This window comes from Chelonia mydas, chromosome 17 (assembly GCF_015237465.2).
Source record: "Chelonia mydas isolate rCheMyd1 chromosome 17, rCheMyd1.pri.v2, whole genome shotgun sequence".
Lineage (NCBI taxonomy): Eukaryota > Metazoa > Chordata > Testudines > Cheloniidae > Chelonia > Chelonia mydas.
Window position 1 is genome coordinate 18,035,084 of NC_051257.2, and position 20,948 is coordinate 18,056,031.

A 20,948-nucleotide genomic window follows, 5' to 3' on the forward strand; every position below is an offset into this window, starting at 1 on the left:
TATGGAGCCATCTTGCCCAATTACGTTTTTCTTCCTGTGACTTGTGTTTAGATTCTTCTGCTCGAGTCTGCAGAGCGCACCCTCCCTTCAGAGAATGACCTGCCAATCACGAGGACGACAGCCACGTGGTATGATGAATTGCTCCCAGATGCTATTCCCCTGGTAAATCCTGGGACTGTGTTGAGGAAGCCGGTGGGACCAGCTGGTAAGCATATAGCCAGGCATTAACTCTGACTGCCTTCTGTAGTGTCAGATTCCCAGTACAAATCCAAATGTGAGTTCTGCGTGATAACTAATGAATAAGTTGCTTCAGTGCAACTTGGTCTTAGAAACTGCCTTGGGGTTGAGCACATCCATGACTCAGAGTGAAATATTTCCTGTTCTTTCTAGTTATCGGGTCAGAGAGTGGGAATTGTAGGAAAAGGTTTTCAAATGGGCAGATGTAAGTTGCACCCATGGCATTTGTGCCCATGTTTTTGAGCCTACAGGGAACTGCAAGTACCAGTCCCAGCACTTGTGCCTCCCACTACCTTAGGGCAGTTGCAAACTGGGGGGTTCTTGGCCCAGGTCCTCAGAGTTGCATCTGCAGTTATCTTTGCATCTGCAGCAAAGCAGTGGGAGCTTCAGCCTGGCTGAAAATATACATTACAAAGAGAAAACAAACCCCACAGAGATGTGTTTTCAGAAGTCTCAGCCTAACTTGGAGGGATGGAATAGAACCAGTGATGGTGAGATCTGGAGCCACACTTCCCCAGTGCTGGAGGCTATTCAAATCTGGGAGTTCGATTTGATCTGCCATAGCTGCAAGGACCATTTGTGAATCTTATCTGCCCCAGAGCTCAGGGTGAGTGAGGGGTTTGCTTTAAGTCTCTCTCTGCTAAATTGTGAGCACAGATCTTGTGTTCACACACCCAAAATGGTATACTCGGATACAGCTACCTGTCACTCTGGTAGAACGTGGGATTTGCGTGCACAGTTTAGGCAGTTTGTCTGTGCAGCTCAGCTCTGTGGACTGCATTCTTCCTTCTCTCTGAAAGAAGAGATCTATGAGTTACAGAGGAACTGCATAATGTAAAAATGAAACTAAATCCTGTACTGTTTTCTGGAACATTGCAGGATCTCCTCCTATTTCTCCTCTTTAATCTCCCCCCCAAGCCATCCTTCCAGCCAAGGGGAGCTGGATATGACTTCCTCAAAACCCATTATTGCTGTTCTTGCATTGGTGAGGATGCTGTTATATAAAGTGAGGAGCTTTTTGCTTCTTTTCATGCGCCTCAGCCTCTGCAGGGTAGAGCAGTTGCATCCCAGGAAAAAAGTGGCCAACCTCGGGGGGGGAACATTCCAGCCCCCTTTTGCCAGCCTTAATGGTCTGTTCTTAAACTGTGTGTTTGTGTTGGCCCAAGAAATCACTAAGAGCTGACTCCTGGTTCCATTGACGCTAAGCTTGCATTAGGAGCAGTAGCTATTTCTGTGTCTTGTAAGGAAAATGTTTACACACAATGGATGGGGATTTTCACTGTGAAACATTCCTGAAAAATCTAGAGACCCTGGGGGTACCCTAGAAAGGACATGTAATGCTCATTGATTGTATTCAGAATGTAGCACTTCTCTGGCAGTGAGCCCTGGATTGGGAGGCCATTGATGTATTAGAGGAAAGATGATAAATCTGTGGCACAATGCAATATATTTTTTTAAATTGAGCATAAACAGATTTGGGCTGTTTTATGATCCCTCCTGTGGTGTGCAAAAAAAAAAAAAAGTTACAACAAATCTTCAGCTCAGCTGTCTTGGCTAGACAGGTCTCCTAGCATTGTATTTCTTTGACCTTGGCACGCTCACTTCAAGATCCTCACTTTCTACTTCCAAGGCCCTGTCTGACAGTTGCTTTCCCGGCTCCCAGCATTCTTCCTTATCTTCCACAGGGCCTAGTGTTCGTTTATGTTTTCCTTTATTTGTCAGAGCCGTTTATTATGGCAGCCCTTCATGACTGCAGCAGACTCGGAGCACGGATGCAGCCAACGCAGACCAGATGTAATCCTTGTTTATAACTGGACAGGATGCCACAACAGGGAAGGGAGGCTTTCTAACGATATGTTTTGCAAAGTATTTTTAGCACGACAACTACAGTTGCCAATAACTGAATTAAAGCAGCGTTTCCCCAAGCGTCCATTAGATGCTCATTCCTTCTTCCCCATTTCATTTATTTTTGCTCTTGGGGTCTCTCTGCACCTGCACTTCATTTTATCAGTGTCTGTCCAGGAACAAGATTGAAGACTCCACCCACCTGACTTAAATTCCCTTACTCCACTTTAGGGGTCCATGGGCATGATATTTTTCCTTGTGCTCTTACAGTGTTGGGAAGTTACCTCCTGCCTAGGCCACTGCCATTGTTTTTTCCAAGGGTGGTTCCCATTAGAAGTGGGTTTGGGTTCGATGCTTTGAACGGTGGGAATGGTTCAGAATGACCTTGTAGCGTTGACTGACTGAGACCTTTCCAGGCTAAGATCCAGAAAAACTTGCTACTGTTTACTACGGTTGATATTTCTTCCCTGACTGACAGGAGTTAAACTAGACAGTCCTTTAAAAGCAATTAGAGCTGTTGAGACAGCTGCATCACTGGCCTTTCTGATCAGCTCGTTAATCAACAGGCCTGTATTTAACTGAGGATTAAAAAAAAAGACTCAGATTTTAACTAGTGGGTAATGGGAGACCTATTTTTCATCTGCATTTCCTCTCCACCCTCCTGCTCTTTTAATTAGAGTCTGAGCAGCTTGTGCCACAGAGAAAGTGATTGGTGTATCTATTTCTCCCCTTTCAAAGCACAAAATGTTGTTCATTTCTGTATATATGGTGCCTCCAGGAATGCAGTACAGGCAAGATCATGAGCTTCAGATGAAAGAGTCCTCCTATAACTTGGGGTGGGGGAGGCACCAGAGAGGGATGTGTGTGATGTGGTGCCCTGTAGATGCAGAGAGGTTGGGTTTCTTCTTTGGGTTTTACCTCTCTCTTGCTGGCATGGCATTAACTCCCCAGGGCAGACGTTCATCTGTCCTCAGATGTTGGGGAATTTAGAATACCAGCTGCACAAGGAGGGATAAAATTGCTGCTCCAGGTGGATAGTTGGAGGCAAAAGGAGCTAGCAAGTATGTTACTGATTGAAAAAAGAAACCCACATCTGATGATGGTGATTTACCTGTATTACAAATAACTAGATACCTAGAAACACTGACTGAGATCAGGGCATCGTTGTTCTAGGCACTGTACAAACAAACACCCCGTGTGAGACAGTCCCTGCCCCAAAGAGTTTCCAATCAAAACAGACAAGCCAGATAAAGGATGGGAAAAGAAAGAGGCACAGAGAGTTGGCCAAGGTCACATGGCAGAACCAGGAGTAGAACCCAGATCTTCTCAGTCCTACTCTGGTGCCCTAGCCAATATGCCTCCACGGCCCTCTTCCTCTCCTTTCCTTTCTCTGGCTCTCATCATTTTCAAGGTTTGAGCTAGATTCTCAGCTGGTGTAAATCAATACCGAAAGATTTCATTGGAGCTACGCTGACTTATACTAGCTACAGACCTGACCCACCGGTTTTGTTTTCTCTTTTCTTGTATCTTTTTTTTTTTTTAACATTTGTCTCTTTTGAGCCAGTAACACCATTTGTCACCGGGCTGAGCGTTTGTCTGATATATTACTCAGTGCTGCAGCTCCTGGTCCTTCCATTAGCACTTTCTACCTGCAGGGAAATAAGTGCCATCTCCTTTAAATCTCTTCTGTAACAGCACGACTGAGGCTGTTGGCAGCAAATGATTGCTCTTGGTCTGCAGAAGTTAACAGGGTTGAATTATAATGGTTGAACTTGATGATTGAGGCCATTTTATATGATCAAGGGCATATTTTGACCCAAGCTCATTGCGTTGTGCCTGAAAACAGTCAATACTTTTTATTCCTCCCTCTGTGCAGGAAGGAATTCTCAGTGACAACAATTCAGAATTGTGTGTGTGTGTGTGTGTGTTAGCTTCAGTACATGGTCTAATGGCTGCTTACAGTGCCCTGCATGGATGGCCTTCTTTTCTTAAAGGGGCCAATGCACACCTACCTGAGCTTGCCAGATATATCCTCTTGTCCAGGGGCGGCAGGTTGTATAATTTTTGGTGGTGCTCAGAACCCACCCCTGCCCAAACTCTGCCCCCCACCTGCCCAAGAATCTGGGAGGGAGTTTGGGTGAGGGAGGAGGTCTGGGGTGCAGGCCCTAGGCTGGGGCAGGGGATTGGGGTGCAGGCTCTGGGAGGGAGTTTGGGGGTGGGAGGGCGTGTGGAGGGAGGGGGTGCAGGTTTTGGGAGGGAGTTTGGGGGTGGGAGGGGGTGCGGAGGGGGGGTGAGGGCTGTGATGTGTGGGGTGAGGGCTGTGGGGTGTAGCTGCAGATGAGGGGTTTGGGGTGTGGGAGGGGCTCACGGCGAGTGTAGGGAGTGAGAGCTCTGGGGCTGGGAATGAGGGGTTTGGGGTATGGGAGGGGCTCAGGGTGAGAGTAGGGGTGTGGGGGTGAGGGCTCTGTCTGGGGCTGGGGGGGTTGGGGTGTTAGAGAGTCTCAGGGCTCGGGCAGAGGGTTAGGGTGCGGGGGCATGAGGGCTCTGGCTGGGGCTGGAGATGAGGGGTTTGTGGTGTTAGAGAGGCTCAGGGCTAGGGTAGAGGGTTGAGGGTGCGGTGTGGGGGATGAAAGCTCTGGCTGGGGGGGTGGGGGCTGGGGATGAGTTTGGGGTGCAGGCAGGCTGCTCCGGGACTCCCCCAGCCCTTTCCCTGCCAAGAGCTCTGGGGGAGGAGCCCCCCTTTCCCGCCCCCCCCCCCCCAGCAGCACACTCACTCCCACCATTGTCACTGCATGTGCTCCTAGGGCCCCTCTCAGGCCCAGGAATCTCCCTCGCCTCCCCCGTGGTGGGTGCTGGGGGGTGCTGCGTGCGCCTCCTCCCCTGCTGTTGCCCCCGACTGTAGCCTCACTGGGGGTGAGGGATGGGGCTGCCTCCTTGCCCAGCATGGGGCAGGACAGGTGACTGTGGGCGGGGGCCCCCCCTGTGCTGGTGGAGGGTCCTGCCGGAAAAGGGAAGGGTCTGAGGTGGAAGGGCAGGCTCAGTCAGTCTGCCCTGGCAATTTAGATGGGGGGCACTAGGATGCTGCGGCAGCAGTTGCTGCAGGGAGGCAGCATGGAGCTGCAGAGGTGGGGAGGCGCAGTGGGGGCTGGGGGACACTCGGGGGAGGCGCGGGAGGACGGACATCCAGCCCCAAATATTGGTGGAGCTGGGCCCCTGGGCTCTGAATATTGCTGATGCCAAGGCACCACGTGGAGATATAATTTGCGGCCTATGCTCTTGTCATGTTAGATGACTCCCGTACCAGATCCATGAGGCTGGCCCTGTCAGACATTGAAAAGCCTTTGTGTTCTATGGATGAACAATCTTGTTTAGGAAAAATGAAAAACCTTCCACGAATCTTTGCTCTGCATTCAAATCGAATCAGAACTCTGTTTGATGGCATAAAATAGTCTTAATTTTTTAGGGTGTTAGCGGTGTTAGTCTGTATCAGTAAAAAGAACGAGGAGTACGTGTGGCACCTTAAGAACCCTTAAGATCCGATCCGATCCGATCTGATCCTTTCTTTCCCAGAGTCAGCTGCTTAAGAAGTGGAAGTTCCAAAATACTTGTGTCAATATTTACAAACCAGATAAAAGAAAGGACTGGGGATCTTTATGAAAGCCTGTTCTCTTGTGGTTAACATCTCCAAGATATGCAGATAGTTTGGATGAGCATACCCAGAATAGGAATCAGATCCACACCTGCCAAAAAGGTAACCCAGGCTTGGTCTATGCTTCAACGTTAGGTCAACATAGCTATGTTGGTCAGGAGTGTGAAAAAACCACATCCCCAGCCGACCCAACCACCAATGTAGACGCAGCTATGTCAACCGAAGAATGCTTCCCTTGACATCACTGGGGGAGGTGGTGTATCTTCCCCGACAGGAAAACCCCTTTTGTCCGCACACGGCTGCGTCTACATTACGGGGTTGTGTCAGTATAGCTACGGCAACTTAGCTATGGTGATATCGTCTCCGTAGTGTAAACATACCCTAAGGATTTGGTCTCCAGTGCTTATCTCAAGCTCTTGGAGCTGCAGATCTCATGTGTTCATCATTTATTGCAAGATCTTCAATCCTTTGTGCACAGGCCATGACGCTGATACCTGGCCAGCCAATGTTGCCCAGCCCTCCAGAGGCAGCTGGGAGTGATGTCAGAGGGGCTGGTGCCTCTCCTGATATCAAGCTGTGGTGGAGGGGAGAGAAAGGGTGGGATTTCCCTATGTGACAGTTTAAAAGTGTATGAAAATGAAACCTGCCCTCTGTGTGTTTGAGAGTTTTATATTTTCCATTCACTACATTTACAAGTAAAGTTGGGCCTGAGCCAGTACCCCAAATCTGAACATTCCCCAAAGTTGTGGCTTGCATTTCTCTCTCTTTCTGAGTATTCTAAAGCCCCTGGTAGCACAGATCTAGGAGCCAGGAATTCCTGAGTTCTTCTAACTCTGTCTTTGACACTGACTTGCTCAGTGCCCTTAGGCAAGTCACTTAACTTCACTGCGGCCAAAAACATTTACCTAACTTTCAGGGGAGTTGCAAGGATTAAGCAGTGTTTGGTCAGTGCTTTTAAAATATATATATATATAGCCAAAGCACCTATTACCTTGGTGTGCAAGAACAGACATAGTGTTTAATATAAAGCACTAGGCTATATAAGTGATAAACATTATTATTATTTTGTCAGCCCAAAGGAAACAGCAGAGACGTTTAAACCATTCAACCTTTCCACAACTTAGAGCCTAGAGGAAGAACTGCCTTCCTGCTTGCGTACAATGTACACCCTGCTCTCTGTGCCTTCTGTCTGCTTACCCAGGGTTTCAGAGGAATATGCTATGTAGCTCACTTACCTGGGGTCACTGTGTTACAAGTATCTCCATGTATTTTTGTTCAGCACTCTCCTCAATGACACGAATGGGTAACATCTAGCTGCCACGCTGGGTCTGGTTCAATCACGCGTGTTTCTTGACGTGGACAGTGTTTGTATTAACTGGGACATATATTAGATGTAATGAAATATTAAATGAATGGAGGAGACATACCACTCCTTTGATGTGTAATAGACAATCTCTTTGTGGTAGTGGAAGTCAGTCTAGTACCTGCTTTCACATAGGTATCAACTGGATCATGTCATATTAAACTTGTATGGGACGAAAAGCTGGGTCTGGGTTAAGGAGGTGAAGGAGGGAGTAGGGACTTCTGTAAACCCCTGCCTTGTGCCATGTAGGTGTACTGGTTTGGGAGGGGGGCCACTGCAAGTTTAGATTAACAAAGGATGGAGGCACTGGCTAGCATGCTGGCCTGTGCATCAACACTCCAATAGGCATGATCTGTTGACTAGCATAGATGCTGCTGTCTGCAGCATGTGATCTGTGAGTGAAGCTCTCCTGTCCAGTGTGCTGGTAAGCTGGCACGCATGGGGTCAACACCACTCTCCCCTGCTGCAACCAAACAGAGCAGGCACTCCCCCTGAGTCAGCTGTACCTTTCAAAATCTCTTTGGGTTGCTTTCTGATGTGTAAGCACATATAACAACTCCAGTGTCCTAAGCTCCAACTAGTTTCCTATTTGAATGTCTGCAGGGCTACCCGGGCAGAATGGGTCCCCAGGCCCAATTGGACCAGTTGGACTTCCAGGACCACCAGGACCAAAAGGAGACAGGGGACAAACTGGCGAGAGAGGACCAGCAGGGCCACCAGGTGAGTCTCCGAGGGGAACTCATGCTAGGAAGCTCATCTTACTCTAGACAAACTCCTCTGCACATAAAGGGCCTGATCACATGATGGGCTGAGCATCTTTAGGTCCCATTGAATCAACTCCCTCTGATCAGTGAGTGTTGAGGGCACTCAGCCCCTCCCAGGACTGGGCCCAAAGTTTTAAATTAACATAGACACCCCCTTAGCCCATCCATGTAGCTGAAGAGTGATTATTCTGGGATGCCAGCAGTACCTAATAGGAGATGTAAAACCAGTCTCTGTCCAGCTAGTAAGCAGAGAAGAGCTTTTTTCCTGTTTAGCCCTTTCACTGCTCCATCCTGCTTTTGGGGAGCATGCCTAGCTCATGGGGAGGAATTTTGCTTCTCTCGTCAGGTACATCAAGCAATCAGATGGTTAACATTTGAACAATAATGCTGTCTACATTAAAAAAAAAAAAAAAAGGGTTCTAGATAGGGCCCTCCCTTCTGAGTGCAACCTATTCCTGAGCTAGGAGACTTCACTCATCCCCAGAATGTTACTAAATCTTGTGATGGAGACAATGCTATGCCAAGCTGCCAGACAAGCGGCATACATACTGATTAGCAGTGCTTCATAAATCTCCAAGCCAGGGAAACAGTTGAAACCCGGAGTGTGCCTTAAATGTCAGAGGTTTCAGAGTAGCAGCCGTGTTAGTCTGTATCCGCAAACAGAAAAGAAGTACTTGTGGCACCTTAGAGACTAACAAATTTATTTGAGCATAAGCTTTCATGAGCTACAGCTCACTTCACTTCACTGAATGCATCCGATGAAGTGAACTGTAGCTCATGAAAGCTCATGCTCAAATAAATTTGTTAGTCTCTAAGGTGCCACAAGTCCTCCTTTTCTTTAAATATGAGAACGGCCCCAGAGACGTCTTGGCATTTGCTGCGGTCCTGAAAATGGCTGAGGTCTGGTCTGGGATGTCTTGACTCTGGTTTCTCAGAAACAAGATAGCCCTCCAACCCCAAAGAGAGCAGCATTAATCTGCCCATTGCACAATTTGGTTCCCGACCTGCTTGGGAGGGTCGCTCAGAATAATACTTTGCATTTCTTCGCTGCCTTCCATTTGCGTAACTCAAAGCCCTTCACGAACATTAGGGCGATGTTCCCCCTCCCCTCTCCCATGCAGAATTGCAGCGTGAGGCCTATGTAGAACTCCAGCCCTTGTGTGGATCCTCTGCACAGGGGTGAGTTTCATCCTTAAGTTAAACCTCACAATGCCCTTGAGCCAGTCAGGCCTTATGATCTTTGTTTTGCAGATGGGGAAACCGAAGCAAAATAGGCTCAGCCCCAAATTACCCATATTTAGGACAGCTAAATAAGAGTGAGCTGAATTTCAGAGGTGCTGAATGCCCACACCTCTAACCAAAATTAAAAATCCTCTGCATTTTGCTAATAGGGACAGGGTGGGACTGTATTGGTGTCATTGTCAGGTGCCTGATATTTCAAGCCAACTGAAAGGGCTTTTATTTCACTTAACAGATGTGGTTCTGAGACAAAACTACTGCTTTTTCATTCTCTCTCTCTCTTTCTCTCTCTCCCGCCCCTCCCATTTCCCACCAGTTCTGTCGATAATGAATGTTTTTTCATGTAGAAATCTTCGAACTCTTCCCCAGAGAAGTTGTTCTGTCCCGCGCATCCGCTGCGGTCTCCTGTGGAGTTCACTGAAAAGAATCACTCGTTTAAAACTAATAAACAAGGGTTTTTCAGTGGAAAATTGGGAGGGGGGGGTTGTCCAATTTTTCTTGCCACAAGTTTCTGCTTTCCCAAGAAAATTTGATTTTCACCAAATACCCAAAAACTTGAATATTTTCACCGAAAACCAAAATTTTTAGTATTCAAATTTCTGTTAAAAAGTGAAAAATTTCCATAAATTTTTTTTTTTGGAGCAGCTCTATTAATAACTGCCTGTTTTCCCCTTTGACCTGGCAGGAATCAATTTGTGATGGGCTCAGCAAAAGGCTGGGAGCCAGGCAGTGCTATTGGTTTGCTTTGTGGCTTTGGGAAAATCATTTAATCCTTCTGTGCCTCAGTTTTTCCATCTATAAAGGGAGGAGGGGAATAATGATGCGGACTTAGCTGTCTCCCTCGGATGTCATTGAAGTTTCCTGAAGGCTTGCGTGGTGCTCTGAAAATGGAAGCTGCAAAGTATTACTATTAACATTAACCCTTTTTCTGTGTAGCTTCCGCGGCTCCATTCCACACTGAATAGCAGCAGCTTCTAGAATCATTTTAAATGGTGCACTTCATCCCTCACCAGCAGCAGGAGGCCAGAACATTTCATCCTCCAAAAGCAGAGATTTTTCCTTTTACTGGGATTTTTGCCAATGTAAGGGTTGTGACGGGCCACAGACTTCACCGGCACGGCCCGAGCCCTGCACCTGGATCCAAGGGTGGAGAGATGCTCATCTCAGCCCTTCTGACAGCTCCTGTTACTGACCAATGCCGTTTCTAGACCTAGATTAAATTCTTTCCAGCAGCTTGGTGGGCTTTGTACTAACCCTTTGCCCCAGTGCACCTGCTGATGTGTCTCCAACTTCACAGAAATCTCCTCTTCTGTTTCTTTGCAGGGCTTCTGGGACCTCCAGGACCAAGAGGACTTCCAGGAGAAACTGGGATCCCAGGACCCCCAGGACCTCCGGGGTCACCTGCCACCCCAGGCCTTCCCCTCACTGTCCAGCAAGGGGTTCTCTACTCGCTGCAGCCCACCGCTGAAAAAGAAAGTAGGTTTCCTTAAGTGTCCACATCTTTCCGGGTGCATCTGTGAGTGACAGGCTGGTAACCTGTGCAGAGGAAATCAGATGTTTTTCTTCCCCTCCCTGCCCAGTGCTACCATGTCCCAGCTTTCACTGGAAGAGACCAGATGACCTGCGTCTCTTGTGGATCTTGCTGGGTATTTAGGCAGAGGAAAAAGTTTTGGGGGAGGAAAGAAGTCAAATTGTCCCATCTATCCCTGCTGATGAACCTCAACTCTTCATTCAGGTGGTTACTTGAGCCTGGATTAAGAAGCATAGCTGGGTAGTTTATGGGACTGGGGGTTATGGGGGAGGGTTTACGGTTGCCACATGTCCTAGTTTTTCTGGAATTGTCCTAATTTTGAAGAGGCAACTGTACCTCATGCAAGCCTACTTTGCTGGACGTTCATCGGGTTCCAAATCAAGCCGAGGCTGCATCATGATGATACAACCCGTGTGACGTTAGGTGATAACATGATAATGGGCACTATAACGTGCCGAGTGTGTGACATCACAGAGCAACTGTCACAATGTCAGGACGCTCGTGTGTGACCCGCCAAACTACCTCTCAAAAGTGGCAGCCCTAGAATATTCTAGTTGTAAGGGTGGAAAATTGCAATGAGAACCTCAGCGGTTTAGTACAAGTTGGAATAACAAAGGAGCATGCTTCTTGAGTGGCTTCCTTGTATCCTTCAGAACCCGACAGTATCATCTGCTTGTTTTTTTCATTGTCACAACTGTCAGTGCTCCTGTCCTGTTTTGTACTCTTTATTTATCCTGCAAATAGCTCCCCCTGCTGACTCTGCTTTGCTAGTCTTGCATTAGGATTGCCTTCTACATCAGGGGAAGGGGGCAGGAGACTATACTAGGGGAGGCTGTGTGGCCTAGTGGATAGAGCACTGGACTGGGACTCAGGACACCTGGGTTCTCTTCCCAGCTCAGCCAGGGGCCTACTGGGTGACCCTTGTGCAAGTCACTTCACCTCTCTGTGCCTCAGAGCCCCATCAGTACATCTACTTTGTGATCTACTGATGAAAAGCACTAGATAAGAGCGTGGTGGTGGTGGTATTGTGGTGTCAGAACTGACCTTTCTTTTCTCCCTTCCTCCAATCTTCTGAATCAGGGAAAGGGAAAATCTTCCTGTTTGAACCATAATGCTCTGAGCCAAATTCTGCTCTAAAATATGCTTTGGGATTTCAGTGGGGCACCTGGGATAACTGAAAGCAAGAGTCAGGACACTGCGGTACAATCAGAACTAATGCAACTAGGCTTAAAACAAAGGCACACAATAACTACAGATCCAGTTTACCGCTGCCCCTCCCTCCCCGCGACTGTCTGTCTAGCAGTTGCTTTTATATACCACCAATTACCATGGATGCTTTTATATACTCTAGTTCAAACAGGAATTAATTCAGGGAAGTCTTATGGCTTGTGTTACACAGGTCAGAGTAGATGATCCCAAGTCCCTTCTGGCTTTATAAACTGTGAATCTATAAACCCAGCATCTACGTACTGCACAGAATTAAAAAGCCTGACAGCCCAGGACAAGGAAGTGTTTTGCTCCTTCCCTTCCTGTAGGCAGAGGGGCACGGATTTTGGTGCACTGGCTGGCTTTTTAAAATATTGTACTTGTTTATTTAGTTATATTTTTAAGAGCACGGAAAGGCGTTCTAGAAAAGGTACATTTTATACATCAATCTGCGCACTGTCAGGTTTGGGCTTGTTCTGGTCGCTTCTGGCAGGGAGTTCTACTGCAAAGTAGTGATACTTTGAAACTCAGTAATATCGTCCCTTTGGCTAGTAAAGTGCTGGAAAACGAATGCACTACCCACCCTACCCCTAAACAGTGCCAGCTGTGCTACTCACCTCTGGCTTCAGAGTCAAAATATTGTAATTACAGCCACAGGATTAGTAAGTATCTTTGTGTCTGATAATTATCTATGGATTTCCTTCCCCTCCACCTACCTCCCACTTCACACTCCTTGTCCTGGAGGAGAGTAGATGTATTTTTAATTTGTTAAAGTTTTTAGCAGCGTTGCTCTGTCTTAAGTTATTTAGTATGTTATGGGCAGGATTAAATTAATTGTGGTTCAGTATCCAGGCTTTTAGCAAAATGTAGAATGAACTACTGTAGTCACTGTCACTAGGAGATTTTGCGTTAAATTCACACCGGGTTCTTAGAGGATCATACCAATTACTGTGTGTGGATACAATAGTAACATTGTATATTTCCATAGAGCCTTTCATCCCAATGGATCCCAAAGCACTTTGAAAATGACATAGATACAGAACCACTGAAACACTGCCTGTTCTTGGAGGGCAGCAATCAGCCAGCATGAAAGAGTGGTAGGGAAAGAATTAACTTTGACAAACCTATATACTTGTGAAAAGTGCCATGTTCTCCTTGATAGCCCTGAAAACAGCCAGGACCCTAGTCTCATGAAAGAGACATACTGCATGGGACCCAATTTCTCTGCCTTGGAAGAATGATTTTACCCAGTCATTCCTTCCAGGAATGTTTCAAAACTGAGGCCTAATCCTGTGCTCGGTGATGCCACTGGGAGCATTGCTACTGACTTCAAATTGGCTTAGAAACTGGCCTGGATGCTTGGCCCACTGGGCAATCTCCCCTTGAATTATAGACTCTACCCTTTTCTGTTAAAAAAGCTATAAAATCCCTGGCATTTGCTACTAATGAGAGTACTTTGATCAGACAGAACAATGGCAATTTTTAAATCAAGATTGGATGTTTTTCTAAAAAAATCTGCTCTGGTTCAACCATGAATTTTCTCTGGCTTCTGTTATACAGGAGGTCAGACTAGAGGATCACAGTGGCCCCTTCTGGCTTTGAATCTATGAATGTGTTACTTAAGATTGATTCAAGATGATAGTCTGTAGGCCCAAACTAAATGTGTGGGGACCCGAGCAGAAGAGTGCTTGTGGAAACCCCAGCGTAGTCGTGGTATGAGAACCTGAACAGAATAGATAGCATAGAATGTTTCACCTAGTGCAAACGCAGTAAGTTCTGAAGACCATTTACTGCTTTATCTTGTCTCCTTGTCTTGATCTCACAATATCAGAATTTCCCCTCTCCATCCCCGTAATCCTCAAAAGGAAAGTTGTTACTCACTGCCCTTTTAGATAGGTGACTACATTGTATGAGAAATTTTGTGTCCTCTACTTCTTCAGTCAGATGAAATCTTTGAGGTTGGAAATTGGCAAGAATCATGGCGTTCGGCTGATTCCTATTAGATACACATTCAGGATACACGTTGGTCTCGTTTCCACAAATGGTCAGTAGCAATGAAATTCAATCCAGTGTGTGGCCTTGTAAGATTTTTACCCACTGTTGAAATCCTGGCTCTACTGATGTTAATAGGGATAGAATCTCACCTAGGTGCAGAGAGTGATGCTAAGCATTTTAGAGTTTTGGTCTATATCTGATCTAGACCCTATCTGTCTAATATAGATTTTCATAGAGCCTCCATCATTGTTGTAGGAAACTGTTAAACTCTAAACAATCCCTACTTATTTTTTCTTCTTGTGATTAATACAAGGCTTACTAATAGGATAGGTCACTAATGTGGCATGATGAGCTTACTGCAGTCATTCTATAAAATTTGCCCTTTCACTCTTGTTAACTGATTTGTGTGGGTTGGTGGAAAGCTAATTCTCAACAGCCAGTAGAAGCCAGCTCTATAAATCCCAGACAAGATTTTTTTATTTTGTTTTTAAATGGAGCACATCTGAAAACCATAACCATAAGATCCCATCTGCTGACAGCAGAGGGAAGCATACCCCAGCTAATGAGCATGTGCACCCACATTATGGGAGAAAGCTGTATCCGATTATTATTAACCAGTGTTCGGGTTCTGCCTGATCATGGTTAATGTCAGTGTTTTATTAATCACAACAAGTTCCTTGTTGGCAACGTTCATCAGCCGGCAAAAGCAAAAAAGGGGGGAGACAAGCATTTTCTTACAGTTTCACTACACTGCGGTAGAGAAATTGGTCCCAGTTGTGTCTCTCCAGATCAGGTAGCGGGCAGAAATTAAGACAGGATTACTTCATTTCCATCCTGTCTCAACAAATCAAGCCTTTAAGGGGGAGAATTTATCCTTAACACAGAATCGTTTGAGATGGGCCAGATTCTAAACAATACCTGCTATTGCCACTGTGTCTGTAGGTAAATGGGCAACTTACGTGCTCTGGCACTTAGAGATAGGAGGGCAGGCTTTGGGTACATTATCTTAGAGCCCCCATCAAAAGGGCTGTGAAATGAAAGGACTCTTTTTCTGGGGAAAGGGAAGGGGAAATAATACCTTGCTCTGATCAGAGGGTGTTACGCTCTTATATCTTTTGTGAGTTGCTTTAAGATAGAAACGGCATCGTGGTACAGAGCAAGGACGGGACATGCCCGAGGTCAACGAGCAGTTCAGTGGCAGGATAGGGAACAGAACCCAGATCTCCTGGCTCCCCATCCAGTGTTTGATCCACTGGCCTTTCTGAAAAGAGTGGGAGGGAACAGAGCAGAGGGAGTGAGAGAGAGAGATGGGACAGGGAGGGGAAAGCGAGGAGAGAGATTGAGGCTGGCATTGAGAAAACTGTTCCAGTAGCTGTAAAAGTTGTGCACATCCAGGTACCTGGGATGCCCGCGGCTGCTACACAGGTGAACAAGCTTCACTGCCTCTCAGGATAGATTTCAGCCTCTTTTTAAGTTTCCCCCTTTCCATGTGCTCAAATCCCTAGCCCTGCCCATATCGAACAGGTTGACTTGTTAGACACTTTGGGGCCAGCTGGGCGTTTGAAAAGGTCTGGAGCAACTTCTACATCAGGGTGGTTTAAATGGGAAGGATACTCCTCTGCATTCAAGCCAGGGTAGCTGGAATTGCTGCAGGCAGCTCAGGGAGAGCCACATTGGAGGGGGAGAGGATCCTCCATCTCTTTGCTGCTGAATGACACAGAAGCTACTCTGTGGTTGCTACTGTAGCCCTGAGCTGCATAAGTCCCAGGGTCTCCTGTGACCCCAATGTGTATGGAGAGGGAAAGACCGGAGGATCCAGGTAGCCACTGGCTCTCCCAGCTTGACCTGCTGCTTTGTGGGGATACAGAGGGAGTGCAGGGGGGTTTGGACTCCCCAAATCCCACCCTCACGTATGGTGGATGCGCACTAGGTGTGTTGTAATTCGAGCCCTATCTGACAAGGTAGGCGAGGGGCAGGATTCTCCCCATAGAAGGAATTCAGGAAACGTTGTGCTGGTCCTCTTGAGACAGCCAGTACTTTGGCGAGTTTTCCATGGCTGTGCTACCAAGGAAGGAGCGACAACAGAGTCTCACCCCAGCATGCGGCACAGCCCAAATGCTGAGCTGTTGAGCTCCCCCCCCCACACCGCCCCCCGTAGTGTGTCACAATTAGAGAAGCACCTTTCATAAATAACTCGAATTGATCTAATGTCAGGATGGGTGGATTTGTGAGGAGTAACTCTGTTTGTCATCATCATCATATTCTCTTTGCCTGGAACTTTCTGCAACACACATTCACTCCCCTCAGCAATAATTAAATCCCATTAGTTTGCAACCGCACTACCCCATCCCACCTCCCTAAGGATGCTTAATTTTGTTGACTGCTTGTTCTTTTTTTTTTTTTTTTTAAATCCCCTGAAATTGTTAATGCATTCTCTGCTGTTCAATGCTCGTTTTCCGATTCCGTCTCACTCACAAACCCTGATGGATTTTGACATGGTCAAATAAAACTCAGATTAATTGGATTACACACTTCACTTGGGTACCTTTCCCTTTGAACATGAAAGCATTCTCAGACGTTTTGTTTCTGGGCCGCAAAGAAGGAAAGATGGCTACGGTCAAAAACGACAGTCAAGGAAATACCTGTTTGAGTTTGGCCCTTTTGTGTTTGGCTCTTCCCCAGGAGAGACCTAGGTTCAGAGTCCCAGGCATGCTGGTTCCCTTCCTGGACTCCAGTGCAGAGATGCCCTGTCCCTGAGGGCATCTGGAGTACGGCTGTTTCCCAGCGTTCCATAGCATATGTCACGCTGGATCAGATCACTGATCCATCACCACTGTTCCTATTGTACCTCTATCCATGACCAACATCCATTGCTTCACCAAAGGTGAAAATCCTCTAAAATGTCTATACAGGACTTATCTTCTTTTTTGGGGTATTCTTTGGGTCAAATTCTGCTCTCATTTATGCCAGTGCAGAGTACGCAACACCACCATTGATCTTGGAGGGGTTGCTCTATATTTACATCAATGTACCACGGTAGAATTTGCCCCTCTATGCATGGAAAGAATCCCATCTAATGGTAGTTCAGTGAGCTAAAAATCACTGAAATGCGGGGTGGGAAATGGATGTGTGGAGGTTTGAGATCACAGGCATGAGGAAATGGAAGTTTCTAGATCATGGGGGGCAGGAGCTGGGGAAAACCTGGCTTTTCAGAAGGCCTTCTGTCAGGGGTAACTGTGCTATGCAGTATCCATTGACCGGACCCTGGCAGAGCCCCATAGTTGGGGAGTCTGCAGCAAAGATGCAGTTATTTTTAAGTGATAGATTATCTCTCATATATAAATTGTTTCTTCAAGCAATAGTTAGCACTTCCATCCCATTTCCCCCGAAAGGAACTGCTGAAGTAGCATGGCTTGTATTATTGTAGTGTTTAATTGTATGTATTCTTTTCAAGTTTTGAAGATGCCTGTGAGTCTCTTCTCACCTTGTCCTTCACTGCCCCTGCTTATGAATCCAAAGGAAGGTCAGGAGAATAGAGAAATGTTGATTACAGTTAAGGCCAACAGCAACAAAGTCAGCAGAGGAATAAATTCCTGAGCCTATGGAATTGGTTAGGATCAAGTGGCTGGAGCAGTGGACTGTGAATCCTCACTTAAGTCAGGATACCTGGATTCTATTCCTAGCTATGTGGCATTGGGCAAGTTACTTAACTTCTGTGCCTTAGTCTCCCCATCTGTAAAATTACATATTGTCTACAGCACTTTTGTATCTTCAAATGAAAGGTGCTACCCTAATGGACTGCAAAATATTTATATAATAGCATAGGGGTCCGTAGATAGTGTGTTGGGCTGATATGCAGACACTTGATGACCTGGTGGCTGCATATTGGCTACCATGTCGGTTTGGTGGCAGTGCTTTGGGCTGCTATAATGGTGCAGTAGCTCAGCACCATTGACACCAATGTATTGGGCAGCCACAGGGAGACTCAGAGTTCATACATGACTTCTTGGATCATTGGAAACCAGTTGTCTTAGAGGTGACAGCTGTAGGCTTTCAAAAACACTATTGCTATACAATGCAGTAGCAGCCTTTTGCCACCCAGCCCCCTGAAGGGGGCGCGATCCAGTCTGCTTTGGCGACTGGCGGCAGGATTCAGTAATTAAGCAAGAACACTGATTTGGAACGAGGGGAAAATTCTTTGGGGCAATTGGAAGAAACAGGGTGCAGGGATGAACAAGAGGCGTGTGAAAGAGACTAAATGTAAACGCACTTGATCCGGAGCCAGTCTGTGCACATAATGGCCTAATGTATAGAGCCTGAAGAATGAGATGATTGCTTTGGCACCTCTGGTAGAAAATCACAGTTTTATTTTTCAATGAGCTTCTGGATGAGTTCCCCTCAGAACGGTCAGGGAAATTGTTCTAATGGTCAGAATTCCACCTAATTAAACACTCACTCTCTCCTTGGCCAACAGCTAGCTCGAGCTTTCAAACAGCCCAGTGTGAAATCCTGACTGACTGGACGCTGCAGTTGATAATTTTCTCAATCATTAATTCCTCTGCTCTTTACCACAGATGGAGAACCCCAGCTGGCTTCCACCATCATAGACACGATCATGGCTGGCTTGCCAGGCCCACGTGGCGCACCAGGGCCTGTTGGGCCACCAGGTAACAGACTCAATCGAACTGGACAGCTTTAATGAGGAGAAACCAAACCAAAGATTCTTCTCAGGTTGTGTATGTGAAAGATCCAGTGGCATAGTTTATTCCGACAGGATGCCTGCCAGGAAAAGCAAGTGGGTCTGGCTGCAAGAGTTTGGGCTCAAAGGCCTTGCACTAGTCAGGGCCGGTGCAACCACTAGGCGAACTAGGCGGTCGCCTAGGGCGCCAAGTGGTTGCGGGTGGCGGTGGAGCGGAGGTGAGCTGGGGCAGGGGGGGCGCGGGGAGGGCCGCCTGCAGCAAGTAACAGGGGTGGGGGGGCAGCGCACAGGGGAACCGCTCCCCGCCCCAGCTCACCTCTGCTCCGCCCCCTCCCCTGAGCACCGCCCTGCTCTGCTTCTCTCCCTCCCAGGCTTGCGCGCTAAACAGCTGATTGGCGCCGCAAGCCTGGGAGGCGGGAGAAGCGGCGGTGCGCTCGGGGAGGAGACGGAGCAGAGGTGAGCTGGGGCGGGGAGCTGCTGCACGAGGCTCCCGGGGCTGAGGGAGGGAGGGGGCGGTGGGGAGCTGCCGCGGGGTGGGTGGGGGGGCTCCCCGGGCCGAGGGGAGGGGGTGGCGCAAGGTGGAAGTTTCGCCAAGGGCGCGAAACCTCCTTGCACCAGCCCTGGGACTAGTGGAGGCAAAGCTTTGTTAAAGGGACGTCTTCGGAGCGAGGGAGAAGCCAGTTTGTAACTGTTTGCCTCAGCAGGAGCAGAGTTGACACCAGCTGTGAAGAGGCATTTTATATAGTCATGTCCACCCCTCCATTTTAGCTGTGGCTAAATACAAACCCCTTTCTGCAGTCATGGCTAAGCAGCAGTTCTGCAGAAAAGGACCTGGGGATTACATTGGACGAGAAGCTGGATAGGAGTCAGCAGTGTGCCCTTGTTGCCAAGAAGGCTAACGGCATATTGGGCTGCATTAGTAGGAGCATTGCCAACAGATCAAGGGAAGTGATTATTCCCCTCTATTTGGCACTGGTGAGGCCACATCTGGAGTATTGCGTCCAGTTTTGGGCCCCCCCTACAGAAAGGATGTGGACAAATTGGAGCGAGTCCAGCGGATGACAACGAAAATGATCAGGGGTCTGGGGCACATGACTTACGAGGAGAGGCTGAGGGAACTGGGCTTGCTTAGTCTGCAGAAGAGAAGAGTGAGGTGGGATCTGATAGCAGCCTTCAACTACCTGAAGGGGGGTTCCAAAGAGGATGGAGCTAGGCTGTTCTCAGTGGTGGCAGATGACAGAACAAGGAGCAATGGTCTCAAGTTGTTTATTAGGACACGCTATTTCACTAGGAGGGTGGTGAAGCACTGGAATGGGTTACCTAGGGAGGTGGTGGAATCTCCATCCTTAGAGGTTTTTAAGGTCAGGCTTGACAAAGCCCTGGCTGGGATGATTTAGTTGGGGTTGGTCCTGCCTTGAGCAGGGGGTTGGATTAGATGACCTCCTGAGGTCCCTTCCACCCCTAATCTTCTATGATTCTATGAATCCTCAGAGTACTGTGGGTCCGGTGGCACACGAGGCCCAGTGATCTCTTCACTCAGTATTGCACTCATTCTCTTTCAGAAATCCCAGGTACAATACCTCACTTGGGTACAACTGCTTTGTGGATTCTGATCTAAGATTTCTCTTGGGACCAAGGAAGAATAGTCATTTAAAAGGAGACTGAAATTTTGCTGCATTTCTTACTTCTTACATTATTACAATTTTGTATATGGCTCTAAAGTAATTCCAGTATGGAAGGATGTTTTACATCAGAATGTGCATCTATCTTCTGTTTGATATCAGTGCTTAAGCCATGTCCTGATGTTCAAGCGAGATTTGTGTAGAGAGAGTGAGAAACACACTAATCAGGAGTAATGAAAGAAAGAGTGTGACTGAAATTGAGGTTCCTTCTTTCTAAATGTCTCTAAAACTGTCTCAGATTATGATTTTATCGCCAGGACCCCCAGGCAATTCAGGACCCAAAGGGCCCCCAGGACCTATTGGAGTTCCTGGATCACAAGTAAGTAATTTTATCCCATCCCATGCCTTGGAGGGGGCGGAGTTGGGGGAAGGAGGGGAGCGGAGCATGGAGTTAAATGCAAAGCAACTGATCACTGTAGATGAAATGTTTAATTAGTAGAGCTGAGTGGAAATCGGAATTTGCATCCAGCAAGAAATTCCAATATTTCAATACTTTATTTTTATCTCAAATCAGGACAAAAAGCTGAAATACTGAAATTTTTCTCAAAACAAAATGTTCTGAAAAATTTTGATTTGTAAATGGCAAAATGCTCCATTTTGGTGTTCTTAAGCTAAAGAAAACATTTTGATATTCCCAGGCAAAATGTTAAGTTTCAGTTTATTGAACTGAGACAAAACACTTCATTTTGAGCCAGTTCAATATTAAACTGTATCTCCCTATGAGGTCGCATTGCCTCC

At 47.1% G+C, this 20,948-nt stretch overlaps 1 protein-coding gene across 4 annotated transcripts in view; it reads left to right on the forward strand.

The window, feature by feature from the left end:
* The window catches only part of COL26A1 (collagen type XXVI alpha 1 chain), a 221,305-nt gene that overhangs the window by 179,284 nt on the left and 21,073 nt on the right, over nucleotides 1–20,948 (forward strand). For all 4 annotated transcript variants that reach the window (XM_037880523.2, XM_043531229.1, XM_037880525.2 and 1 more), the window contains exons 5-9: nucleotides 52–205; nucleotides 7,698–7,814; nucleotides 10,421–10,573; nucleotides 18,404–18,496; nucleotides 20,468–20,529. In XM_037880523.2, coding sequence (XP_037736451.1) covers nucleotides 52–205; nucleotides 7,698–7,814; nucleotides 10,421–10,573; nucleotides 18,404–18,496; nucleotides 20,468–20,529 — 579 coding nt within the window. The remainder of the gene's footprint in view (nucleotides 1–51; nucleotides 206–7,697; nucleotides 7,815–10,420; nucleotides 10,574–18,403; nucleotides 18,497–20,467; nucleotides 20,530–20,948) is intronic.